General features: G+C 39.9%; 1 protein-coding gene across 2 annotated transcripts in view; it reads left to right on the top strand.

The window, feature by feature from the left end:
• The window catches only part of LGR4 (leucine rich repeat containing G protein-coupled receptor 4), a 73,734-nt gene extending 50,211 nt beyond the window's left edge, over positions 1-23,523 (top strand). The window contains exons 5-18 of one of the 2 annotated variants that reach the window (XM_082761478.1): positions 6,661-6,876; positions 7,404-7,475; positions 9,203-9,271; positions 9,867-9,938; positions 10,025-10,096; positions 10,795-10,863; positions 11,124-11,195; positions 12,313-12,378; positions 13,630-13,701; positions 14,633-14,704; positions 15,009-15,134; positions 16,548-16,645; positions 17,307-17,381; positions 20,454-23,523. In XM_082761478.1, coding sequence (XP_082617604.1) covers positions 6,661-6,876; positions 7,404-7,475; positions 9,203-9,271; positions 9,867-9,938; positions 10,025-10,096; positions 10,795-10,863; positions 11,124-11,195; positions 12,313-12,378; positions 13,630-13,701; positions 14,633-14,704; positions 15,009-15,134; positions 16,548-16,645; positions 17,307-17,381; positions 20,454-21,730 — 2,428 coding nt within the window. In that variant the 3' untranslated portion in view covers positions 21,731-23,523. Of the gene's footprint in view, positions 1-6,660; positions 6,877-7,403; positions 7,476-9,202; positions 9,272-9,866; positions 9,939-10,024; positions 10,097-10,794; positions 10,864-11,123; positions 11,196-12,312; positions 12,379-13,629; positions 13,702-14,632; positions 14,705-15,008; positions 15,135-16,547; positions 16,670-17,306; positions 17,382-20,453 lie in introns of both variants that reach the window. The other variant, XM_082761477.1, reaches the window with a different exon arrangement.
• The last annotated feature ends 4,208 nt before the right edge of the window (positions 23,524-27,731 follow it).

The raw sequence follows: 27,731 nt of genomic DNA, 5'->3' as shown, positions 1-27,731 counted from the left end.
GCATCCAGTCTGTCTGTGGCTGTCTGGCTCTCATGGAAGGATCCCTTATCTTCCTGTATAGACAACAAACAACAGCAAAACCCACAAATCACTTCTAGAAACATTCTGCTAGTACCGTAATTAAAACACACAGCTTCAAGTGGTAGTTCGCAATGGTGACAACGATTTTTAGTAATGTAACACATACAAACCAAAGCACGTTGATAGGTGTCAGAAGGGAAGATCCGTGAATTTGGAGAAGACCACACAAATCCTGCTTTATATTAAAAATAAAATGCAAGGTTCAGCTTATTTCTGAAAAAAAAAAAAAGAAAAAAAAGGCTGTTGATAATTTTGTGTTACTGGATTACCAAATTTTGAAGGACCAGGGATATCTGTAAGGATAATCTTCAGTGGGAGACTGTAGAAGATGTTGATTAACATCAATAACTAGATGAAGTTAGCTAGCATCCTGTCTCAGATGATGCATGCTCCTTCAACAGTTGCAGATATTTTTTTTGAATGAATCGACTTTGAATGGGTTTTCTCTGGCAGTTTTTCATTTTCCTTCTTTGTTGTTACTAAAGTGATAAAAGGAACCAGCCTTCAGGTGTGTCTGTTGTCAGCTGAAGAGTTAAACTCCCAACACCAGAATGGGAAAGGGAGAAATCTGCACACACTTTGCATTGTTTTTGCAGATTAAAAACAAACGTGCTGAATGTGCTTTTCTCCCTTGCTTTTTTTTTTTTTTTTTTTTTTTTGAGTGAGGGAACTTCAAGAGCTCTCCTCAGCATGTTTGCTTGTGCTGAAAGATCTTTTAATATGCAGAAGTTAAAATATACTCCTTTGGAAACTTCGCATACTTGCTGTAGGACAAAAACAAAACATTTTTCTATGCTCTGTGCACCTTTTGGGAGCTCCTCTGATTTTCTTGTATGTAAGGCATGGGTATTTCCTGTGAACCTCAGGAACCTCTGGGCATTTTGTATCTTATTTTTTCTCTGTCCAGGCTTTTTTAAGGCACTGCTAATGGTTAAGTAACAATCAATGAATGATTTAGAAACAGAACACATCAGAAACTTACCTGGAGTGGTGGAAGTTATCACTCTTCTGCTTATCAGTTGTTTTTCTTCTCCTTTACACAGCATATAGGTAAAGATCAGCTGAATCTTCTATGGGCAATTGGCAGCAAACTCGGTGCAATCTCTGACCGGTACCATGTGAAGCATTTCAGTGGGAGAACTATACGTGCTGGCAAATCAATACTGGTTATTGAAATACCTTTGGCATGTAGCATTTGTTTCTGAGAGTTGCTGTAAATTTGTCTTCAAATAGAGCAAATCCTTGTACTGATGTTCACAATACGCAAGGTGCAGAGAGCAGCTGTTTGATACAGTGAGCAAACGAACTAAGTATGTTAAAGTACCTCTGTTAACACGGCAGGTTTACTGCCTTACATTGTAGCGGAGTTTCCGATGTATTAGGCTTATCAGTACTCAACTTCAAAACCTAAAAATCAACTCCAGTGTTATTTGAGTGATTTCTTTGTGGTTTTTGAAGGAGCACTTTAAAGAGCAAAGTTCTTTAATGATTGCCATTGAGCAGAAGTGGTTTTACACAAGAGTCAGGAGTGATTTTCCTTTTATTAACGTGAATGTTCAACTCTTGCTATTAGTACGAGGCTGTTACAATTTCTCCGTCACTGAAACCCAGACTGCTGCGTGTGGTTGCAGGTGAGCGCTAGTGTGGCAAACGGCGAGGCTGTGACAGACACCAGAAATAAATCTGACAGTCTCCTCTTCCCAGGCAAATATCGATAAAAGGCATGAGGGGTCACGAGATGCAGCGCAAGTAAATTTCTAAAAAGTATTGCTAAGACTGCATATAGGAGGCATCTCTCTTCCACTGTAACATATTCAGAAAGCTGGATGGCATGCCATTGGCATGCCACACACCAGCATGCTCCTGGCAGGCCTGGCCTGAGGCTTTCAGCACAGAGTTTTTAAGAAAATTTAAGATATAGATACTGGACTCAGAATGGTAATGTTACGTGTGCTCGTATAATTCACGTACACACACTCGCTTAGGTGTTAGTTAGACTTTGGAACTCGTGTTCATTTGAATTAAGGTAGGAGTTCTTATTAGTTTTACGGTTTCCTTAATGTGAAGTTAATTGTTTGTAGATATTTCATTTGCTTTGTTCTTTACCTGTTCTAACAATATGTTAAAAACTCCCGTGAGATGTATAGGCACGCTGAATGTATAGGCTTTTGTCGTGCTCCTGCTCTTTCTTCTTGTGCACTTGTTGGAATTTGTGTGAGGACACAAACCCGACAGGGAATAAAAATGAAGATGACGGCTCAGAAGGTCAACTCTGAACGTAGAGACTAAAATTTGAAGGCCTCTCACAAGTCAGTGCTTATAGGGCAGCTGGAACTGGAGCAGCTTTTGAAAGATGAAGGAATTCAAGTATATGCTGCAAGCTGATTTCAAGACCATAGAACATCCTTAAAAACAATGGAAAAGGACAGACTTTGTTAAAGGTCAGTCTAAACAGCAAAGAAGAGTTCTTGTACTTTGTTAGCTATTAGTGTCAGTGAATACTCTCATCCCATCGGAAAGAAGAGGTGTGGTGCTGAATTGCACGATTTTATGGAAGCTGTCAAATATTCTGGTTTTGCTTTTCAGTTGGTTCATGAAGTACACCGTTGTGTGCATGCCACGTAATACAGAAGCATCACAGCTGTGATTTCCGCAGTGGAATTAACATAGATAAGCTTGAATTTTACCGGGGGGAAAGTTAGAATAACTGTGGCATATCAGGTGTACACCAAGAGGAATGAAGGAACACAAACTGTGAATGCGACAAAAATGGCTGAATTAAAAATAAATCTCGAGGTCTGAGAACTAATAACAGAAATCGAGCTCCAATAAATTATGTTTCGTGTACCCCTAGTAATACCAATTTGTTCTTTTGATGTTATACTTGGTCCTGTTACCTTTATGAATCCCAGGTTTTCCCTTGAAAGCTGTAAATGCAGCTCAACAAAAGCACTATGCAAAACTTCCATTTTCAGCTATTTTGTTGAGATGTCCGATGGCTTTTGGGAGGAGCTGGGGCCGGCACAGTGCTCTTCAGACTCGCAGAGCGGGCAGCTGCTACGTATGGGGGGACACAACCCATCACAGCATGCTGTCCCGTCTGTCTGCTTAACTAGGGCTTTATGATTTGGCATCAGTAATTACTTCCAGCTCAGTTCAGACATTGCTCTTGGTTAGACTATGCCAAGAAGCCACAGAGAGCAAGAAAAATGCCCTTTCTGTCTTCCACCCACTCTCCTGCTCCATGGGAACGGTGCCTGTTTTGCCTCTCCCCCCTCGGTTTTACTGCTGGGGGCAGAAGATGAAAATTAGAGAATGAAGGGCTGTGGAGAGCCATCAGCGTACGACCCTGATGTGGAGTTACGTGGGGTCTGGATGGGGCTAAGAGCAGGGCCAAGGTCCTGCCCAGGGGAGCATCTCGGTGACCAGCCTGGCCCTGTGTGTCCATCCTTCTGCCACCCGCCTCTGGTGGGCGGCCGGAGGGACAGACCCAGGCCTGGGATTTCTCTGGGTTTTGTTGTTGTTGTCTGCTTGTGTGGTTGTTTTGTGTGTTTTTGCCCAAATCTTCTTGGATAAGTGGAATTTAGTAAGGAGCACAGTGGAAGTACAAGCATAGGCGGAGACAGGTAGTGACAGGGACTAAGCGCCGCCTGCCTCTCGGGGTGTGTTGCTTCTCTTACAAAAATAATAATAGAAAAATCAGTTGAAGAGAAGACTCGGATATATTTATTCCACTGGAAAATAACTCTTTTGATCTTCAGGGAGGTGTGTGAATTCAGGAGGGAGAAGAAAGACAGGTAATTTTTTTTTTTTTTTTTTTTTCTGCAGCAGAGCCCCAGGCTTTTTTTCTCTACCTGCTCCCCCCCCCCCCTTTTTTTTTTAATTATCACCAGACATTTAATTTCTCTGAAATGTTCCAGTCTTGAAGCACGCTAAAAGCATTCAAACAGAATTGTGTACACACCTGTCAGACCATGGGGCAACTGATAAGGGGATGCCAATATATGAACCATAGGAGTTAGCTCTTTGATATATAGCTTTAGAGTTAATGGCACCTCCCTCGTCTTAGGAAAGGGCCCTTTGGCTGCAGTTTTGTAAATTCCTGCTTATATCAGTGTATTTGTTGCTTAATTTTTTTGCATTTCTTGACTTGTTATTATATGGAACTTGAGGTGCTGACATGTTTCTCCAAATAACTGGGAATATTCAAACCATGTACAGCACAACAGCAAGACCCTCTTTCACAGAAGTAGAGGAAGGGCATTAATGCCTTATGGATATTATGTAGAGATTTCTTAAGACTGTATGATCAGGCTTTTCTTCTTTCTTTGAAGTCACCATGTATTTTACATTTCGGAGAGAAAATAATTAGGCTAATGCTGACCACTTTGGTAAACCCAAAACTTTAACATCTTAATTGTTCAAGGTGGATTTAGATGCAATAAAATGTATCCTCACAGGTATGCGCAGTGCTGTAAGCTAGGCTGAAATGAGATGTTTCCAGCTGACTGCAGGTGGAGCAATGTGCAGAAACACCTCCCCTTCTCTTGGCCCTTTCTGCCTTCCCAGTAGAGTACAGTGAGCTGGGCTGGCTGCTCTTCATCTGCTCTGGTACACGGTGAAAGAGGAGAGAGCCCAGAAGCCCCCTCGTGATTACTGGAGCCGTGGTGACCGTGCACAGGAACAAACGTGGAGCAGTCACCTGGGCCATCCTGCGCCTGCCGAGAGGGCCAGGATGAATGGCTGCAGGCAATGACTTCTTAAACTGATCCGGCTAGATTTTCAAGAGCATGTCTGATCATGGCTTCAGAAACGCAGTGCGTGCTTAATATAACTCCCAACCCGTGCTGTGCTGGTTTGTATCATAATAAGCATCAGCGTTAATGGAGTGCATACGAGTTTTGTCTCCCCAGACAGCAGCATACATAACACAACTGGTACGCCAGTCGTCTCAAGGTAGTTATGCAAGGTGTTTTCTTCCACGTTTGCAGTGAAGTCACCAGGTTTCAGCTCTGTGTTGACCTGTAGAAGACAGAATGCCAGTCTTAGCCCTACGCAGATTCAATTTGTTAGTTTTCTTTCTGTTTTTTTTTTATAATTATTTTTGTTATCTTTTTTTTTGTTTTGTTTTCTTTTTCCATCTTGTGGGTTATCATTGCTTGCCTTTCATCTCCTCCACTTAGTAAGAATAGTGCTTTATTAATGTTTTCTGCTTCTTCCTGAGTCATCCCTCGCAGCTGCCCATTTGTGGGGCTTCTGTCCGTGTACACCCAAATGTAAGCTTTTATTCTGGATGTTTTTCCATTTTTGTCCCTGACACAGCTGGTTATGTAGGAAAGCATGGGCAAACCCAAACCAGGCCTGGGCAAACCCAAACCAGGCCCTGTCTGTACCTTCTGCCCGCTGTGGCTGCCAGTGATGCTATCCAAGTCACCACGCTGCTGAAATAGGAAGATGAAAAAGCGAGTTGATTCAGAGCATGTTGCACGAGGGAAAAGCACATGTATTTTTGCATAAGAGTTTCTGTTGTCACTGCCAAAGCCAGGCATTGGACAGGGAGCGCAGAGTACTGCGTGGATGAGGATTTGTGGTGGGGCTGTGAGTAGCACCTGCACCTCTATCGTGAGGGTTCACAGCTGGAGCCCAGGCTGAGGACCTGCCTTTGCCCTCCAAGGTGGAGGAGTGTGGAGTTCTTCCAGGTGTGGAGTTCTTTTTGTGGTTGTTTTTTTGATGCTTTGAAACGTGAAGAAGCTATGAAACACAAGAGCATACGTGAGCGAGTAGTTGTAACGGGGCTAATTGTCATACATGTGCTGCAGCTCTTTTTGAAAGGCAGCAAAGCCATTTTCTACATCTGTTGCTTCCACTAATATTTGCAATCAGAGTTAATTTAGGGAAAAAATGTGAAGGCAATAATGCCCAACACTTACCCGTGCTAGTGTTCTGGTTTGCATTTTTTGTGGAGCGTGACAGAAGGGATCAGCTCTCAAACTGAAAGATATTTCTCTGTTTTGGCTGATGGTGTAATGTTTCATTTGCCAACATGGTTCATAACTGACTTTGTTCAAGAACTGCATTTGAGAATTGCTTGCCTTTAGTCACTGAAGGTGTGTAGCAGTCCCCCAAGACAATACGTATGACAGGGTACAGCGCTATGACAAGGGAGGTACAGGGATAATCGTTCAAAGGAGTAACTCTGCAATCTGTGGTACAATATCAAGCACCTTTCAACATCTTGTTCCAGTGAGGTACCTACAGGAGCTGGAGGGTTTGTGGGGAGGAGACTTCTGTAGTTACCAATTGACTTGGGTAAGCTCATTGTAAGCATATGAATTTGTTAAAATGTTTTATTAAAAACGTCCAGGAAGACATTTTTATGAAGCTTTCTTTTATGGGTTCTTCACGTGACTTGGAAGAGTGTTCACGCGTCACTTCAGTAAACTTTCAAACTTAGCAGTATTAAAATATTTCAGTACAACGTGTTTAAAAAATGTTGAGGAATAATAGGGCTTGAATCTGCCTTTTTGCTGCTTTGCAGTTTGTGGCTTTACCGTGCAAACTCTTTCTGTTTCAATCTAGGCGTTTAGATGCGAACCACATCACAGCCGTACCAAAGGACAGTTTTGAGGGCCTGGTGCAGTTGCGTCACCTCTGGCTGGATGACAACAGTCTGACAGAAGTCCCCATTCATCCGCTCAGCAACCTCCCCTCTCTGCAGGCGTTGACGCTGGCCCTTAACAAAATAACGCACATTCCTGACTATGCATTTACAAACCTGTCAAGTCTTGTTGTTCTGTGAGTATTTCTTACTTTGCTTCACGGGTCACTTGGATTGTCCCCGGTTAGAGCTTCGATTTATCTAGGATGGCCTGAAAATGGTATTTGGCTGTGTTTTAGCTCAATTGTCTAGTCGCAGCCTATACCACCAGTGCAAGTTGTTATCATGGATACTCGACAGTCTGCTGAAGGTTTGCTAAAGACTTTCTCCTACACAGAAAGTCAAAAGTGCTATGGGTAGTGAGGTTCCCGGATATCCTGATATCATATTTTGATTTATATGTTTAAATCATGTTTAATTGCACTTCTGGATAGTGAGTAAAGGTTTAAAATAGGTTGTTTTGACTGCAGGCAATCTATTCTGTTCCCGTATGAGGATGAGATATTTCTATCTTGAAGTGTAAGACGTTTTGCTGCATTACCCTTCCCATGAAATGTTTTTTCTAAACCATTTTAACTGTCTTGATTTCATAGAATAATCTACTAATTTGTTAATTTATGTGAAATTATTCACTCATCCCCATTCTTGTTTTGTTCTTTTTTAGACATCTTCATAATAATAAAATAAAAACTATAGGAAAACACTGTTTTGATGGATTAGACAACCTTGAAACCTTGTAAGTATGCTTCTTAAAGTAATTCTTTGTTCAGTGTCATTTGTCTCATTCACAGCTTAATTGAGCTTACTTTATGGTGAAGACTTTGCAAACAAGGCATGTGTGCAGCACAACACATACCTCTAACAGTTAACGTCCAGCTCAGATTTCGGAAGTGAAGGCTAATATCAGTGCAGTGCTCCACCAAAACTAATTAACTATGTTGAGAAGCGGGTAAATATTAGCCTGGGTGAAATGTCGTGCAGGATGATGTGGCTCTAACGTTCTTGGTCCTGATCTAGCTGGTGTATCTTTGCATAGCACTCCACTGAGTCAGCTGGATATATCAGAAGTGTTTGAGTGGCCCTGTATGTGATAAGGGACAAATATTTGTTTCTCAGATTTACCGTAGGATTAAGCATATTTAAAATACGCTGTCAAAACTGTTGTGTGTCAATAGGAGGTTTCTCAGAGGGCCCCAGTGGGCTGTTTCTCCATCACTCTTCCTCTCTTACCGGATGGGCACCACTGCCTGCCAAAGAAACTCTCTATCTCAAGTGTCCTAGCAGCTCCTAAACTGATCCTCAGCTCCTGGGTTCCCAGCCTCTCGAGACTGACATGAGTTCACTTCAAATACTGGCAAATGTTAAACTGATAGACTGCTTTATCTGAAACATTGAGCGTTGCATTCCTTGTGACAGAAATAGGAGACGCAGGTGCACTCGCACCACTTTCCCCTTGCCTCGGGTCTGTTGTCCTTGCTGACAATTTATACGTACCCGAGCACCACTTCTCTATAGCGGCCTGTCAAGACAGGGTCTGGGCTCTTTTCAACCTCCTAGGAGAGGAATGGCCTTCAGCTGCTTGAGTTGCACTCCCTGTTTCCCTTCAGCTCGCTCAATGAATGTCTAGTAAGCAGTGTTTCCTTCAGCGGTGCCTTTAGTTATGCTTAAGAGAATGCTAAATAATTAAAATTAATGAAGGAGGGCAAGGACATGCTAAAGCCACTGACAACCTATGTTAACATCAGGAGTTTGGAGGAGTCCAGGAACGTTGCTTACTCCAACTACCTTGTTATTCTCCTGGAGCCTTCAGTTATTAAATTAAGTAATAATAACCAGGTACTATGTAAATGCATGCAGCTGATGTGAGACTCTAAAAATGGTTTTGTTTCTCATAAGCAATCCTTTCTGCAGAAGTGTATAGCAGGTCCTGACATAACTAGAATGCTAGAATGGTGACAGGTCAACTGTCCATGCCTGTATCATTGACATGCACTGAGTCAGCGTGATGTGATGGGCTTTACCTATGCTTCTCTTTAATATTTAGAATTGGTTTTGCTACAAGGTCTGCTATTGCCTAATGGCTTATTTGCTATTTATTTTATAAAATCAGAGAGAAAAGTTGTCAGAGTAAGCTAATAAAGAGTAATCGTATGCCTACATTTTTTTTTTGTTATTGTTTCTTTGAAATTTTAGTTCATTGTCCTGTAAATTCATTTGAAGAGAAATCCATGAGGTACTGAAAAATACTGAGCTTTGCTGTAAAAAAATGTCATAAGTTATTAGCTGGTTATAAAGTACGTAAAACATCAGAATACTGAATCTAAGTTTAAAATCAAGTTATTCTGTAGTCTAGTTAAAGATGTTCTGAAAGTTCTTACTTTCACTGAATTGTCTAAAATAAAAAAGATTTTGGTTCATAACCATGATAAGTATTTTCTAACTTTTCGGCTTTGTTTCTTCTAGGGATTTAAATTATAACAACATGGTAGAGTTCCCTGAAGCCATAAAAGCGCTCCCAAGTCTAAAAGAGTTGTGAGTATTAACTATTATCCCTTTTAAACTGTTTTCTTTATCCTTTCTGTAAATAAAAAGAGAAAAGAAATTCCCAGATTTAAGAATGCTCATCTGATTATGCAGCAGGCTAGATCAGATCAAGTTATGCTAAGCGATGCTGTAATTAAAGGAAAATATAATCAACAGCTACAGAGGGAACCTATTGAAAATGATTTTGGAGTTATATAACCAAGGAATTTATTCAGGAGTACCATTAGCATAGATCTTAATCATGAGCTGGTTTTGGCCTCCCATAGCAGAATTATATATTCACTGATTGTGCATGTTTTCCTTGCTCCCTCCTTAAAAAGGGAAGAGAAGAGAGAAAGCATAAGGTCATGTTTTACACAGAATATTTTCTTCCTACTGAAATATTTTCAGTATAGCTGAAATGGAGTAGACAAAAATTACGCCTTCAAACTTGCTCCTACATACTCCAATTTAACTACAACCCAACTTTTGGCAGGATTAGGAGTTGAATAGGTGTAGTGTATCCACACAAAGAAGATGACTGTTGGTTGAATCTACTGGCGGTATATTTCTAAATGTGGGTTTTCTTTGCTAATATCTTTAGGGCATTTCACAGTAACTACATTTCCATAATTCCTGATGGTGCATTTGCAGGAAACCCCCTTCTAAGAACGATGTAAGTAATTTTCATGCTTCTATTTTTAGTCTGTAGCAGACTGTGACTGTAAGAACAGTGATTGAAACATGTTTTTCATTTCCCAGACATTTGTATGATAATCCTTTGTCTTTTGTGGGAAACTCGGCATTTCAGAATCTGTCAGATTTGCATTCCCTGTAAGTATCACCTCAACTAAATAGTACAATAATTTGATATGAAATGTTGTGGCTAAGAGCTCAAAATAACTGCATTTCCCAACTGCCTCTACCTCTTAATGTGTAATTTTTTTCAGCAGTTAGCTTTAACAAGCATTGTTTTGGTTGGGAACATCCAGTTTCATAAGAAGCTCTGCTAAATATGCTTTACAACATTGTTGTGTTTTTTTTTTTTTAATCTTCATCACCTTGCGTAAGACATAACCTCAGGCCGAATGCTCAGGTTCTTACCTAAACAAACTCCAGTATGTCCTGGGTGTTTTTTGAACAGGGGTGTACATTGTGAGAATATTTTGCAGGTTAGTGCGTGCATGCTCTCAAACAATACCAGTTCTGGGGGTGAGGAGTAAGCAAAATGGAGTTCCAGCTTTGAGCTACAAACTACCAGAGAGTTTAGGCCCTTTTCCTATGTGTTTTGATATGATGTTTTCCAATGTGATTAGTTCCAGTTAATTGCTAACAGAAGTAATTTATTAAACACATTGTTAGTGTAAGAAGCACTTAGAAGAATATCTTCATGTGTAAAATTTCAATAAAGCAGAAATAATAAGGATGTTAGAATGTCTGCTTAGTGAAAATATATACCTGATAGCAAGACTGCATGTCACAGTTCATTTGCATAATAATTTACAGCTAATTTTTGTGGGGATTTTTTTTAGGGTCATTCGGGGTGCCAGTATGGTGCAGTGGTTTCCTAATTTGACAGGAACCATTAATCTGGAGAGCCTGTAAGTATATTCTGCAGAAATAATTTCCAATGATTTCTTGGGTTTGTCCCATGTGAAATGATTGAAATGCAATTTAGTGGGTCTGGAGAGCATCTTGGACATATGTTCTCTTCCTCTCACTAAATGTCTTTGTTGGTGAATCTAGCACCTGACAGCTAAGACACCATCTTCCATTCCTATGTATGCTAGTTTTGTTATATCATCAACAATACAAATATTTTTATACATATATATATATATATATATTTTTTTTTTCCTAGAACTCTAACAGGGACCAAGATAAACAGTATTCCTGTTAATTTGTGCCAAGAGCAAAAGATGCTACGAACTCTGTAAGTGTACACATTGTGCTCCTATTCTCATCTTGATCAAAATGTTTTGATGTAGAGCTAAATTAAAGAAAAGGTTTTGCTCAGCTAGTAATGCAAAGGCAAAACAGAAGAAGCAAGGTGTGCTGAAAATAAATGCAAAAGAACAAACTGGAAAGTGAAATCATTAGGGGGCCAAAGCCATGTTTACAAAGGATGCACACAAAAAAATGGAACAACAGCACTTTGTGAGAAATGGAGGAGTAAAATACCTTTTTTTACAGGAGAAAAATTGGGATGAAGGAGGATGATGATGCATGACTTATTTTGAAATTCCCGCTTATCTTTTGAACAGAACTTAAAGGGTTGTTTGCAAGTTTCTAGTCTCCCTTTTTTGCTGCATAGTTTCACAGAAAATTCTGGGAGGTACCAGTACCCTAAATCAGAATTTGCAACAAATTCCTGCATCACATACCCTCCATCCAGTTCATCCTAAAAAGCCAGCTTATCAATAAACCTTTTTAGATTACAGTTCTCAGAATTCAGGAAATTTGTACAGTATGATTTTTGGGTATGCGTGTATCCAGACATAGAGCTAAAAGCAGTGCCTATAGGATCAGAACTGTTGTTTGGGAGGGATCACATGAGCTGTTGAAGCCACTACAGAGGTACAGCCTATTTCTCCCTTACATTTCAATTGCAGAACACTAATTTCAGTTGTTAATGTTTGCCACATAGAGTTTTCAGTTGATTGTTTTTATTATGCTTGCTCACTTTACATTACTTGTTGAATATTTCAGGAAAGTCAATGATAATTTTGTTCACCTAATTCAGAGAGTTGATGGGGGAGATAGAAAAGTAGCTTTTAACAAGGTTACAAGAATGAAGTGTAAGGCAATAAATCAATGTTTTACAGAGTTTAAAATAGCCTTATTTCTGTTACTTGTTGATGTATTTATGTAACACGTATAGCTGAAATGCACAACAGGACTAGTCAGGGCAGCTGTCTCCACAGATGATGCTTTTAATTCTCTCTTTAAAAAGTTTTTTTCCCTGCCAATCCACTTGGTTGCAAGCAATGAGATGTTTCAGGTAGAACAGAGTTAAACTAAGCATCCTCCTCCCATTTTCTGTTTTGAAGGGACTTGTCTTATAACAATATAAAGGACCTCCCAAGTTTTAAGGGCTGCCACTCCTTGGAAGAAATGTAAGTAGAAATACATGTTGGTTATTTTATTACTTCTTTAGCTAGTACATCGAGTCCTGCTCTCCAGAGTTGTTTTTGCTTCATATTTGAGCGTAAGTACAATTTGAAGATTAAGGCCAGAGTGAAGTAATATGACCCTGTCATGATGGACAGACAATTCAACCAGTTGTGTTTTCCTCAATCAGCTAAGGTTTAATTGTTCATTTATCACCAAAAAAAAAAAAAAAAAAGGATGCACGAATCCTACATTTCATAAAGTATTACTATATGCATAAATGGAACGAGCACTTAAGTGTTTTCTTTCATGCCTCTTATTTCTTCCACTCTTCTTCAGTTGCGTTCAACTATCAGCCTGTGCTTGGATAAAATACTTGTTTGTTTTTTTTTTTTGTAGTCCCTGTAAGACACATCCGTTCTCAAAACCCATCTGTGTTTTTCCATTGCTTTAAAACTTCCTAAGTTTTATTTCTAGGTCCTATGCAATTTTTCCATGTGCTTATGTTCCTACTTCTTAAACCTCTCTGTTCCTAATCTTCTTGACTTTTAATGAGATGGGAGATAATAGACTTCTCACAGATGTTTGCTGTTACACTGACATCTTCGGGCTCATTGTACACGCTTTTTCTGTAGAACATCGAGCAAAGCATCTTCAGAGCTTGTTGTGTGTGAAGGAAGCCTGTTAGTCTCCAACAAAGGCACCACTGATGTGGTGTTTGTTAGAACATGCTGTTACTGTATACACAGGGGAGCTTAAGGGAGTTTGGAAGGGACGTGGGGAGCAAATGTATTGGAGTATAATTTAATTTGGCCATTAGCTCTTGAAGCATTTATCTGCATTTTCCTTTCAAAAATCTGTATTTTGAGAAAAAGAAAGCACACCTGAATCTCCTAAAGATTCCTTGCAGAATTAGGTAGGATTGCATTAAATCTCTATGACTCCTGAAAATTCATAAAGTAATGAATAAAATAAAATTCATAAAGTAAATTAGAAGTAATACAGCCCGTCCTTGATGTTCTCTTCTAAACACTAAGAGATGTGAATTGGGATTGGGCAAAGGTGTTAATAAAAGAGCTTCATAATTGTACTAACATAGCTAACGTGAAATGCAGAGCGGATACCTACATGGTTTGCCTTCAAGGGGAAACTAAATCTTGCCATTGGTAAGGCTAATTCTACTTAGTAGCAGCCACCAAGCTATTCCATGGTTTGAAGTCAGCCCGGTTTGCCAACAAAGTTGTGTTTCTTTGCAGTTCCTTACAGCATAATCAAATCCATGAAATCACAGATGATACCTTTCAAGGACTGTCCTCCCTTCGTATCCTGTAAGTGTACACAGCTGCATACAGAGTAAAACAATATAATGTTTTTGATTCCTTCCTAAAATGATAGCAGGGCTTGGTGTTACGAATCTGGTTTACGTCCGGTGGCCAGGTATGCTGGATCCTAAGGTGAAGCAAACAATGTGCAAGAAATACGAGCAGCAGCCAGTTTCAGTCCCGTTCTTTATTCTTTGTTTTGCTTTTGTATGCGTATCTAAAGAGATTTTTCTTGGCTAATCTACTGTTCAGCATTATATGCTTTGTATTGGAGCATTCTATCTGCTTCCCTCAAGAGAAGTAAACCACTAAACAAAATTAACCCCTACCTTCACACCTTCACATCAGCTGTATGAAGATCATATAGAAACACTCCAATTATAAGTAAAAAAAACAAACAACAACAAAAAACAAACAAACAAACAAAAAAGAATTTGACAGGTCATTTAAATGGAATGTCTTAATTATAAGTCATAGTGGTCCAGCAGGAGCTGAATCTGGAATTAGAAATCCAACCAAGCAGATGCCCTTCTCCTTATTCTTCTGTTCTCTTCCTCCACCCCTTCTGACTTGCCCTGCTGCAAGTGCGGTTGTCACCAAAGTGATCTAGCTGGCACCTTCACCCTGGGAATGGGTGATGCCAGAGCCTGCCTCTGCCTTGCTGAGTTGCCAGGGCCAAGGAAGGAAGGGAACAGGAGCATTAATGGGATACAGCTGCTACCTTGGTAATGGTATGAAGCCAAATACGTCGGACTGGCCAACAGATCAGGCTGCTACTGCACTTGTCCAGCTGGGGAGAGAAGGGAGGTGGGAGGGTCATTCAGTTTTTCTGACAAAGATATAATGGGTGTGTCACCTTAGCTTTTTTCTCAGAATAATGACTTTTGCAATGTTTTGATGAAACTGCTAAAATAATGTTCCTTGGCATTCATTGCAGTGACCTCAGTAGAAATCGGATCCATAAGATCCACAAGGAAGCTTTCATCACCCTTGGAGCTATTGTTAACCTGTAAGTAGGCTATTCTTATTTTTCTACCATTAAATTGCTGAGATAGTAAATGCTTTCAGCTTAAAACTGGTACATCTCCATCATTTGTTTCATCTATGTGGATCACGAAACCTCTCGTGAACTGGATGCATGCAGGACACAGTAAAATGAGGCATGCTTCTTAAAAGTGCCTGCTGCAGCAACAGTCATTTCCCAGACCACAGCCTTGGTGCGGGACTTTAAAGACTTCCTACTCCTACAAAGTATGCTTATAGGATCTTCAAAATTGCTTTGTTGTAACGCTATCTTAATATTCATATTTCAGAGACCTAAGTTTCAATGAACTCACTTCAGTTCCAACTGAAGGATTAAGTGGACTGAACCAGCTTAAACTTGCAGGCAATTCTGAGTTGAAAGAAGCTTTGGCAGCGAAGAACTTTGCGAAGCTCCGGTACGTTGGTAAACAACACTACAGAGCGCCTCACTTTTCCTTTGCCTGTAACAAGCAATGTGACAATAAATGAAGCCAGTTTATTAGATAGTACTGATGACAAACGATCATGCCCTTCACTGAGTCCTGCAGTGCCTTGACATTGGTGTATATTAAGGTGTATCCTGACTATTCTGATGGAAAAAAACATTTGTAGACAATTTTCTTGGAACCTGTTACATTTTTCCTCCACCGCTTTTCAGGCAGATATAATCAGCTGACTTTAGATTAGTGGTTTGGATGGATTCCATTTGTTATTGAACTGAGCACATCTGTCTTTCAGTGCGTGGAAAACGGGAACAGACTCACAGGTGCCTGATTCCATAATCACCACACTTCATACATATGCTGTTTATTCATGGAGGCAAATTATATAAGAGTAACAGTAATCATTTAAATTGGAACCTGTTACTGATTTCAATATGCGGTGGATCAGACAGTGATGAACTGGTTTGCATTTGCAAGATCTTTGTACACATTGATATTTTGATCCTGAAGAAGTAGTTTAAAATTGTTTTCCATACTGTCCAGTGGAAAAATGGGCATGAAGATACTGTTAATTTGTGTAAGGCTAATAGAGGGTTCTGTGTCAGACTTAAAGACAAGCTTTGGCAATCCCGTGGAAACAACACATTTTTATATTGTTGCTGTTTTTGATCTGTGCTTGAGAACTAATGCACTGTGGGATCCTCCAGACCAGTGTTCCTTCTAAATACTTACAAGAACATAATTCAGGAACAACACCGCAGATAGTTGATATTGTAGCCTTGAGTCAGAAGAAAATAGCTTTTGGTCTGCTATAACTGAGTTGTTTATATGCACTTTTAAAAACTCTGTGTGCACCTATATTTCTTTTCCACCCAGATTAATAGCGTGTACCATTTCTGGAAAACACACAGAAAGACAATAGCAAAACATATTTTTTTTCTGGTCAACAAAACGAACTGAAAAGGAAATATACGTTTTTAATGCTGTGGTCATTTGGAAACTTAACTTTCTTACAAAACAGTTATGCTTTAATTAACTTGCTTGATGAATTTTTGATTTAATTTGTACAGTAACACCAAAAATATTGATCAGAATTTGCTTTGTATAAGGAGGAAAAATAAAGCGAAGAGATAAACGTCACAAAATATTTTGGTACTCCTTGCTGTAGACAACACTTGGATGCATCACCTGTCCTTTATCTCAGTGAAAAAGTTAATCAGAAGTGGTTACAACTGATGCAATTTAAAATTTATTTTTTTTCTTAGTGACCAGACAAAATACTTCTGTTTTAGCACTGAAGTGTGCCGCTTAATGTTTTTTAAAAGGTGGTAACCTTGGTTAAAGTTACAGCAGGTAACAGTCTTCATTGTTCTGCCTGTATTTCAGGTCGCTCTCGGTGCCATACGCTTACCAGTGCTGTGCGTTTTGGGGTTGTGACTCCTACTTAAACTCAGATGCTGAAGATTCCAGTCACCAAGATCAAGGTACCTTGGTGGATCGTGAGAAGGGTAAGGGTACTTATCCTAGTGAGGAATATGTGTTAGGACAGCAATAGTTTTTTTGGGCCAGACTAGACCAAATAAAACGTCTGTTGTCTTTGAGTAAGAAAATAATGAAAATGTCATCTTCATAGGGGTACTGAAACCGTCTGTGAAAGTGATTAGCAGTTCCTGGCCAGGTGGGGTGGGCAATGCCAAGTTCTTTCTAAATGTGTGAGAACTGCCTGTTGTTTAAAACTATTTCCCACTGCCAGATTGTTTCCATTATTTTCTGCCAGAGCAGAAGATGTTTTATTGATCTCAGTATTTCAGCCTTCCTGTACAGAGAGCTTGTCCTTACTCTATCTAGTTCAAGGCCTTGTAGATCTTTTCCCTGTTGCTTAAAAATGTTGCTGTTGTGTTGCAAAACACTGTGAGTAGCTACCCTGGGCAGTAGTAACTTACACTGCTGCAGCAGTTTCTGCGCTGAGCATTGGACCACTTGTGGCAAACTGGAACAGCTCCGCTTGTTATAGGCTAGAAAGCTGGTGAAGTGTTAGGTCTTTGATCTTTCAAAGCTGTACTTCCATCCTAGGCAGCTTTGTTGCATTTCCCTCTTTATTTTTCCTTCTGCAACTAACCTGGTTTTCATTTTATTTGAGTACAGCTGATGCAGATGTTCTGAGAAATGATGAAAATGCAGAACTGGGACAGACTATTATTCACTGTACACCAGCAACAGGTAAATCTCTTAAAGTGCTTTAGCCTCATGGCAAACTTCAGGCAAGGTGTTATGCAAATAGCTGTCAACAGAATTGTGTTGTATTCCTCTCTTCCTCTGTACAGAGAAGGTTAAACTGCAGTGCTTGGCTGAAACTTCATTTGATGCCATTGTTTTGGACAAGCAGTCACAAAGAATAGGCTCAGCTTGTATGGAAGAAATATGTTACAAAAAAAACAAGTTGGTTTCCGTACACAGAGCATGCTAGATTGTGATACTTATATTTGGACCTTTCTGTGTTTGATGCACTGCCCCCTAATTCTGCATTACTCTTGCCAAGGAAGTATTTGTGGAGCGGACTGTATGAATGCTCATCTGCTCCAGTGAGAAGTTAGCCTGCGCTTTTATCAAACTGCTGTCATTTGTGGTTTAAGCTAAGCCTGATGTTTTTGAAGGAGAGAGGATGAGGAATGCTCATGGGATCTGTTCTCTCAGTCCTGCCTTAGCAGCATTAATTGACAGCAGAGGGCTGTTACAGGTAGCTGGAGTAGCATCTTAAACTGCTACAGATATCTGTGCTATGAGTACTCTTACTGGCATACCAGAACTATTCCAATTTGGGCTTGAACAGTCCAGGAGTGTTGAAAGCCTTTGATCTCGCAGATGAATATTTTCATTCTAGGCAGTTTCATTGCTCCCCTTCTGCTTATCTTCCTTCTTCTGCACATTTCCACACACGGTTCCACTCAGCCCCTAAAGCACAGGCTATGCTGCCTATTACTTCCTCACCTTTGCCGTGGGCTCTCAAGAAGAGAGAAGCTTTTATACATCTTGTATCCTTCTGTTTGCATAAACAGGAATACGTAGATAAGGGGGAGAGTATGCTTTGAGGAAAGCTGGTTCTGGATGAACATGGGTTTTTCAAGCCTGTTTTCATTTTTTCTGCCTTTACTGGTATTTTATGTCTGTTATGAAACTTCATCTGTTTGCTCTTCATCTTTTGGGATAGCTCTGTCTGTAGTCTACAGAATACTGCAAGGATTTCTAGGTCACTTTGTGGTGGTACTAATGTAACTGTATGATCTGAGAGTGAATTGAACCAATGCTGCTTATTTGCTTTTGATCTGTTCACAGAATGAGAGTTCAGATGCTATGTTATATGGGTTAAATCTTTAAAGCCTTTAGCTCTCTTTTTGCCCATGCCAGAGATGCTGTAACTCTAAAGGGAATGAAGAGCTTGTTTTACAAGTTCACAATTTAACTTGTTTTTCACCAGTCCCTCCCTTACTAACAACTTATGACCAGACGACAGCACAGCAGGGAAAATAAGTAGGACACTCCACCCACCACCTGAAGTTCTGAATCATTGCTCATCCCATAGAGCACTTTCCACCTTGCCTAATGGCAGGAATGGATTGCTGAACAGTGGCACTTAAGTAGCATAGCGCTGAAAGCAGCAAAACTCATAGCATGAATGTCCCTGCTGGGTTGGGAATACTAGTGGGAGAGGAGGCTAACTTCGTACTATGATAGTTAGCGAGAATGGGAGTTGGGAGAATGACAGGAAGGTGTGGTGGAGATTTTTGGTTGTGTAAAGATGACCCATGATACAGCTACTAGATAGAAAAGAAACCAGTTTGATTTTCAAAACACAGAATTTGCATTTTTAAATTTCCTAAGTAGGAAGTTGTTTTTAAGTATATTGAGGTTAGCAGATGTTGCTCAATAGAATGGTCTGGATGGGAAGAAAAGAAAGACCATCATCTGCAACCCCTTGCGACATGCAGGGACACCTCCCACTAGACCAGGGTGAACGTCCATGGTGAATGTACTTCAGAAATAATTTCCTGAGTAAGAGATGCTCATTGGAGTATACCTGCAAAAAAAGGGATTGTACTACTGTTTTTGCTGGTCTGATAATCCAATTAACAGCATTATTTCTTGCTCAGAAATGAAGCTTGCTCGTTTAAACAAACAAAAAGATTCTTTCCGGACTTGTCAGTTGAGTTATTTCTGGAAGTTGCTTTAGGCCTTGGGAGTTTCTCCTCCTGACGTTTAATCTCTCCATGCAGTCAGCGTTAGGAATGGGTTGTGCTTACCTTTCGCCTGCCTAGAAGGAGGGGACGAGGCATGTGGGGCTGAGGGCTGCCTGGCCGTGGCTCAGAAGCTGCTCCGGCAGTGTGGTTTGGCGTTCCTCTGCTTCGCCTTCAGCTCGCAGGGGACCAGACTGCACAAGAGATCCCTCGGTATTGTGTTCGGGACAATTAGCAGCGCTTAATGGAGATGAAGGAGAGGTTAAACTCTTCTAATTGTTACATAAAATCAGTGGGATTTCCCCATGGAATAAATAGCAATTAGAAGGATTAGAAGGGTAAGCAGAAACAGTGACCTTTTTTTCCCCTTATCTTGCTTTATATCATTAGACATTTCATTTATCTGTTTTTTATCACTTAGTTCTTCACCTCAGTGGCAAAAGAAGAAGAAAATCCAATTTTTCCTATGACTCTGCAAACTCTCAATGCCTTCCAGTGATGGGGGTGGGAGAGAGGGTCTGTGGTGAATTCCTGTCCCTATTAAAGCTGATAAATTGAATTTGTTGGCTGTTTTACAGATGTTTCCTTGTGACCAAAAGCTACTCCGGAAGGCATGTTTGTGAATCATTTTTTGAGAGAAATGTTACTTATAAGGGAAAAGGAATTTTTTTTTTTACAAGTCAGTTTTGAACTTTTGGTTTTATTTAGTTATCAACCTTTTTATGAAATATGAAATATTTTTTAAAAAGTATTTAGGGGGCACTAATAAAAGCTATTTTGAGTAGCTGAGAGGTAATTAGGTTTGTTTATCTAGTTTGTTTATAGAAAGTATTCCCAAGTGACCATTCGTTGCAGTAATTATTATTTCAGGCATAATTAATTAGTAAATAGCTTCAGCAGAGCAGTTTACTTTCAACTGACCTATTTAGCAGTTCAGCTGGGTACTCTATTCATGAATTAATGAATGAGGAGGGCTCTTGTAATACCTTTGAAAATCTTGCTTATTAAGGCACGAGTTTTCTCCCTAAATTGGTTGTCCTTCTGTTTTTTTTTCTTCTAGGTGCTTTTAAGCCTTGTGAATATTTACTGGGAAGCTGGATGATTCGACTGACTGTCTGGTTTATTTTTTTGGTTGCTTTGTTCTTCAACCTGCTTGTCATGTTAACAATATTTGCATCTTGTACTCCATTGCCATCTTCCAAACTGTTTATAGGCCTGATTTCTGTCTCTAACTTATTCATGGGAGTCTATACCGGTATTTTAACTTTCTTGGATGCTGTCTCTTGGGGAAGATTTGCTGAATTTGGCATATGGTGGGAGACTGGCAGTGGTTGCAGAGTTGCTGGGTTTCTCGCAGTATTTTCATCAGAAAGTGCCATTTTTTTCCTGATGCTGGCAGCCGTTGAACGGAGCTTCTCTGCGAAGGAGATCATTAAAAAGGGGAAAAGCAATCGGCAAAAACAGTTTCAGATTGCGGCAGTCCTCGCTTTCCTGTGTGCTATGGTAGCAGGATGCTTACCACTTTTCCATAAAGTGGAGTATTCGGCATCACCCCTTTGCTTGCCCTTCCCCACTGGAGAGACGCCTTCACTAGGCTTCACGGTAACTTTAGTGCTCCTGAATTCGTTAGCGTTTTTGCTAATGGCTATTATCTACACTAAACTTTACTGCAACTTGGAAAAAGAGGACCTCTCCGAAAACTCACAGTCCAGCATGATTAAGCATGTCGCTTGGCTAATCTTCACGAACTGCATCTTTTTCTGCCCTGTTGCATTTTTCTCGTTTGCACCGTTGATCACTGCAATTTCTATCAGCCCTGAAATAATGAAGTCTGTTACTCTGATATTCTTCCCGTTACCCGCTTGCCTGAACCCAGTTCTGTACGTATTCTTCAATCCAAAGTTCAAGGAAGACTGGAAGTTGCTCAGACGCCACTTGACCAGGAAGAACGGAGCGGTAGCAATTTCTGTCAACACCCAAGGGGGCTGCGTGGCGCAGGACTTTTACTATGACTGTGGCATGTACACCCATCTGCAGGGGAACATTGCCGTGTGCGAGTGCTGCGAATCGCTCCTCTTGTCCAAGCCCGTGCCATGTAAACACTTAATCAAATCACACAGCTGCCCCACGCTGGCAGTGGTGCCTTGCCAAAGGCCGGATGGCTACTGGTCGGACTGTGGCACCCAGTCTGCCCACTCCGACTACGCGGACGAGGACGATTCCTTCGTGTCGGACAGCTCAGACCAAGTGCAGGCGTGCGGCCGCGCATGCTTCTACCAAAGCCGAGGATTCCCTTTGGTTCGCTATGCCTACAACATACCCAGAATTAAAGACTGAAAGGCTTTGCCGTCAGCTCTTCTGACGAAGAGGTATAACGCTTCGTAGGCCGTTACCTGTTTTGACCTTCTCAAGCAGGAAGCACTTTTGTAATCGTTGTTTAGTGTCGTTTGTAAAGAAGGGAAGTGGGCAGTAATTTCTTGAGCCATACGTTTAAAAATAATGAAATGAATAAATAAATTGCCCTGACTGTAAATAATTGGTAAACCAAATTTGTTACCCAATATTTTTACTCTTTCCAAGCAATAGTGGTTCCTTTTATACGGTTTTTACATGCCTAGTGGTCTGTTTCCGTGTTGTGCTCCAGTTGTATTTACTTCTGCTGGTGGTGAGGTAAGTTCTGATGATTTTTTTCCTGCCAAAGCACAATATAAAGGACAGCTGTTAATATTAAAGAAATTATTTTTAAATGTGACTTTTCTATAATTAAGCAAACAACTCTCTTGCTAGCTTTGTATAGTGTATTCAGCATTGAATCTCAGGATGAATTTTACTGCAGGGCCAAAAAAAGGGATTAATTCTCCCATAATAACTGTGAGAGCAATATAGTAATACCGTGTTTCTTTTGTATTTCAAGCCAATGTTCGATCTTTTTTAGACAAAGAAAAGATTGCTATAGCAAAAGCAGTTGTAATCCACAATATCTGCAGACTATGAAACATCAATATTAACAGCTGTCAGGCACAATAGGGCTGAATGCATTTTTCAGCGACGATGCATTACTTCAGGTGAAACACAGCAACTTTCTTCAGTATTATGCAGTAGGGTCACGCTGTTAGGAGGAATATCGATGCATCGGGTGGTGTATTAGCAGTGCTGTCAATGTATACAGCTCGTGTGCTTGCAGAAAAAGACTGGCTAATACTGCGCAGCCTGTTGAATGTTGGTGCACCCCAATAATATCTATGAATAGACTGAGATTTTAGCAAATGGAGAGAAAACGAAAGAATTTTACAATTAAAAAAAAACAAAACATATTGTTGCCAATTATTTTACTGAGTGTGATGTACACTGTGCAAAGTCACTGATTTTCATGTAAGTCAGTGTTTTATTTTAAAACCATTTAAGTCTTGAGGCCCAAATGATTTAAGTACAATCAGTGATTCGTTGATTTAGTTTGAAATCTGATCAATTTATATTATATCAGAGTTATGAATGCTCGATTAGGTAATTATGTTCCTCAACTATGATAAATCAAGAGCAAATTCACTGCCATCCCAGTTACTCTGGAGACATTCTTCTTAAGATTTAAAGCTAGATTGCTGTTTTGAGAATTAACCTGTATATACTGTTCATACAATGAATTTTTATCTTTGTATTGTAAATTATTTGATAGAACACATGATGGGAAATGTGGCTTCAGTTCATTTTGTTAATTAAAGCTACCTCCTAAACAATAGTGGCTGCCAGTAGCAGAATGTTTAAAACATGGTTTATATACTTTTTGCATTGTAAATAGACGTGGTTGTATATTGTCACTGTAATAAAAACAGAATCCTTGTATATCGAAAACATGTAGTTTGTATAAAATACGGGAGGATTATTTACTGTAATGCTGTTAATTTTGTAAGCCAAAATATTCACATGTAAAAACAAAGGAGAAAACCCACCACCCAGAGTTGTTAATTCTTATATTTACACTCATGAATATTAGAGCCATCTGCAATTAGCATGGAATGTTACACTGAAAACAAATAAAGGGTACATGAATATTGATTGTTATTTATCTCTGTTTTTCAGAAGTTTAGGCTAAAAATGGTGCACTTGCATGAAATTGTAGACAACAATGAGCATAATTAATGTGGTTAGAGCTTTGGGAAGGAATAGCCAGCAAAATAAGTAAGCTGCCAGTTTACATGTGGATCTGTGATCTCTGACTAATGCTGCCTCAGGGCCTGCAAATGATTAAAACATTCAGAGAAGCGCTTGCGCTCTTACACAGCAAACGCTTTAAAAAAAAGACATTATGTACCGTATTTAACTTCAAATGTGATACATATTGGAAAGTCATACAGAGGATGATTTTATGTTTTTGATAGCATTTCCCTGCTAATCGGTACTTTTCTTAAGCTGTAGTTTTGTAAGAGTCATGGTTTGTTCCATGCTCCCTCTGTTGGCCAACTAGTCACAGGTAACAACAATACTTCTAAGAAGAGTACTCCTCAAAAAGGAAAACCAATTTCAGATGGAGTTTTATAATTAGCAGGAAGGAAATCCAACTATCAAGGTGCCAAGTGCATATTCCAACAATATTCTTGAGCATGGATATATGTCGCCCGCTGTTTAACAAATGAGTCGTCACTGAAATGCTATGAAAGTGGCCAAATGTAGTTCATTTAGAACTCTAATATTCAAAATGTGTTTTTTTTTTTTTTTTTCCAGTTAACTTCTAATGCAGTCAGTCCAGTGTCTTCCAACACGTTCAGGTTTTATTGATAGAGGTGAAGGAACGCAGGCAGTAGCTAGTAAAATCAACCTGTTGAGAAGTAGTGCTGCAAAACTTGCCTGGCTCAGCATTGCTGCGTGCCCAACATGACCACGTAAGAACGCAGAGAAGCACAGCTACCAGGTACCAGATAAATCCCTTGTCACATCCTTGCTGGGCAAGCTGATCTCTGTAGCTGTGCCTAATGTTCAGATGTTCACAGCTGCAACAGAAAAGATCTGCTGAGAATTCGCTCCCTCTCTTCCTGGCTCCAGAAGTGGTGTCAGGTATGTGGGGACAGCTTGCCTCGAAGCTGCGCCGTGTTGGTAACACATGGGGGGGAATTGCTTAGCTCTGTACGAGTTGATGTCCAGAGCGCTCTCCTCCCTTGCTAGGCAAAGCTTCCTAATGTCCATTTTGATATCCAGGCAAGTGAAACCTCCTAAGTTACATCCTTCTTGGGTGTCCACAGGAATTCAGTACCAAACTTAGCAGACACAAGAAATTTGCTGTTCACTTTAAACAAATGAAATCTTGAGCAAGACAGGGATTTCTGCTGTAGTGAGGAAGCAGCTTTCTGTAAATGGGGCAGAGGAGAAAAATAGAAAGTGCCAAAAGTTGTTGCTAAGATGTTCGACACCTGCCCCCATTAAGTTTACGGACAGCTGTTAACCTGCTCTATGGAAGCATTCTGGTGAGATCTCTTAATCTGGAAGGGAGCCTCATTACTCTTACAGAAATGATGCACCTACTCAGCAACTGTTTGGTGTGAATCCCTTTTGACTTGTTTCATTTCTCTCCAGTGGAACTTCCTGAGTTTAATCACACGTTTACTCAGAAAATTCCAAGTTGCACAAGGATACTTTTGACTTCGATTACAATTTTTAATCCTTTGGTTTTAATTTATAGGGTAATATTTTTAATTAAAAGCACAATGCACAGTTTGTTTCATATGTACTCTCAATTTAATAACTTTTAATTACATAGATGCTTTTGATCTTTTACTGCTAGCATAATAAGTTTATTTTTAGGTAGAGATTTTTAATATTGCCTTTCATATACTGTACAGTAGAATCTGAGCAATTTACTCTGGAGCTAGAGTTCAGTTGAGTGTGATTCCCAAAATAAGGAAATGAATGAAAGGTGGAGCAGGATAAAGCATCACAAATTACTGTGTTTTGTTTACTGCTGTATAGTGTAGGAACTTGGAGGATGAATGGACACGTTCCCTGTTGTTGCATCCGTGGCACTACACTAGTGTAAAATACCATCATTTAGGTCTTACCTAACAAGTATTTGTTAATGGGAATTTGTTAATTTGTTAATGTTGTGGCCTTTATTATAAGGAGATTCGTTCAAATTTGACAGCAACAATTTGTGAGGTATATCAATGGTTTCCAGTAACAAAAGCATAACCTACAAGTGTCTTTTGAAAACTGTAGCCCAAAAGCGAGTGAATAAATCTGTTAATAACTGATGCTTTAAAAGAGTATAAGGACTGAGGTAAAGACTTTGTATGAAGTAGCCAAGCAAGTGAAAGTTGTTCAGCAGCAGGCTGTGATCTCCAACTAACACAAAAAACGGGTGCATTTTGGTTGAATATAAGGTGAAATCCAGCCCATTGAGTTGAGCACGAATCATACTATTGATTTGAAAAGATGAGATTTTACGAAGTTTGTTTCATAGAATTGTTGCACGTTCCCCTAAAAAGAGAAACACGTCTTCCCAAGGCTGTGGTCCTTGAAAATAGCTGGCTCCGTTTGTGCAACCTACAGAAAATCTGGACTGGGACTAGTAGTGGGTATGGCTTATTGCAAGGATGGGAACCCACCAGAAAGTGAAGGAAAACTGAAGTTATCCAAGACCCCTCAGGATGCCTAGCATGTAATGAAGCAGAATTACAAATGAAGGTGCAAAAATAGCTCATAGACTAGCATAGACATTGATCGGTCAACTCCGATGGTGAGCATGGATCCAAGTAGCTTTCTTCCTCGCAGATGCACCTGCTGTACCACTTACTTTTGCCCACACCAGAAAAATCTGAAGACTCAAATTCATGTACGTGCATATGGCTTAAATTTTGTATTTTTTTTTTCTGTTTGAGTAAAACATAGACAAAATGATCTCAAAATGTGTGCTTTGTTGATGCCAAGAAGCTTAAGGCATGTTTGTGCCTCAGTCTAGTCTTTTTATTTTCAGTAGGATTATTTTATGCTTTTTCTGTGTTCCTAAATGCAGGTATGAAACTAGACAATACATCTGAGAGCAACGTAATTTGATTCTTTTCATTAAAACTGACTGGTATTAAGCTTAACTGAGAGGTTTCCTCCTGATGGCCATTATGTTCTCTGAGGCTGAGCTGATCAGAATACAGTTGAATTTCTAAAACTTGAAGATTTTATAAGGAAGAATTGGCAAATTCACTTATTGCATATAGTTGTCAAAACAGGGTTGTTAATAACTTAGGGTAGTTGATTTATGCCTAGGATTGAATTCATTTCTACATTTCAGTTAATTGTAAAATTGCTTTCTCAGCACCATTTTCTATGTAAAATCTTTTTTTCAAGTACAGTGGATGACAATTAGGGATTACGTGTCAGCAATCTGTCAGAATCATTTAGAAGTTCAGACATGTTGATTGACTTTGAACTGACATAAAGTATAGGTCTGTGAATATACACCTGTGGTTTTACTCCAAATTTAACTCCTGTTGCTAGAAAGCTTAAAGTGCTTCCTCTGTAGTCTGTGATGGTGTGAGTTCACTTAGCGCTGAAAGGCTGAATGTAGGCTTTGTCACTTCTATGGTGGGAACGTTGGCTGTTTTTTCACAACGGTGTCAACTGAAGGGGTTGTTACCCCTACACACGCGCCCACCCATGCACGTATATATTACACACGCATATTCATTCACCACATCCAGTTGTTTGTGGCAAATTTTGTGCCTCGTTAGGTCAGCTTGGTTTTGCTCGTGAGCTTCAGTAGTATCAGTGCTTGATTGCTGCCATAGCAGATGCTTTTCAGAGGCAGTCTTTCCTAGGAAAAGTTGACAGAGTTTAAAGTTTTGCCATGAAGTATGTCCTTGCAATGTGCCACTTTTCTATTTGCCAGTCCTTCTGTGGCCATAGAAGCTGTATATGGACCTGCAGGATTCCTGTTTCAGTCCTTATTATTTTACAGAATCTCATTGTCTGGGATCTTGCCAGTATTAATTTGGGCAGAGTGACTGGACAGAACAAAAATAAAAGGGGCATCAACGATGTTACGTTATACCAGTAACGATGCTTTAATTCCTCAGAAGGTGAGCAGGCTTTTGCTGCCCTCTGCATAAGCAATCTGGAGGCATGAATTCTGGTTATTTTCCCCCCCCCTCTTATTTAAGACTGTTGCCTGTGTTCACTATGAAGTGGGCTTTAAGGTCACGGGAGGTTTCCAGGCCTTCAGAGGATATCTACAATTATGTGGGGCTGCAGCTTGTTGAAATTCCTGACATTTTCATGCCCCCCCGTGATGCGAAGCTTTACTCGTGCTGCTTCCCAAATCATTGATTAAAAAAGTGTAGTTTCTAGTGCTATCCTG

Source organism: Aythya marila (genome assembly GCF_965140915.1).
Source record: "Aythya marila genome assembly, chromosome: 5".
Taxonomy (NCBI): domain Eukaryota; kingdom Metazoa; phylum Chordata; class Aves; order Anseriformes; family Anatidae; genus Aythya; species Aythya marila.
The sequence above is the reverse complement of the archived record's forward strand: the minus strand, read 5'-3'. Positions and strand labels throughout refer to the sequence as shown.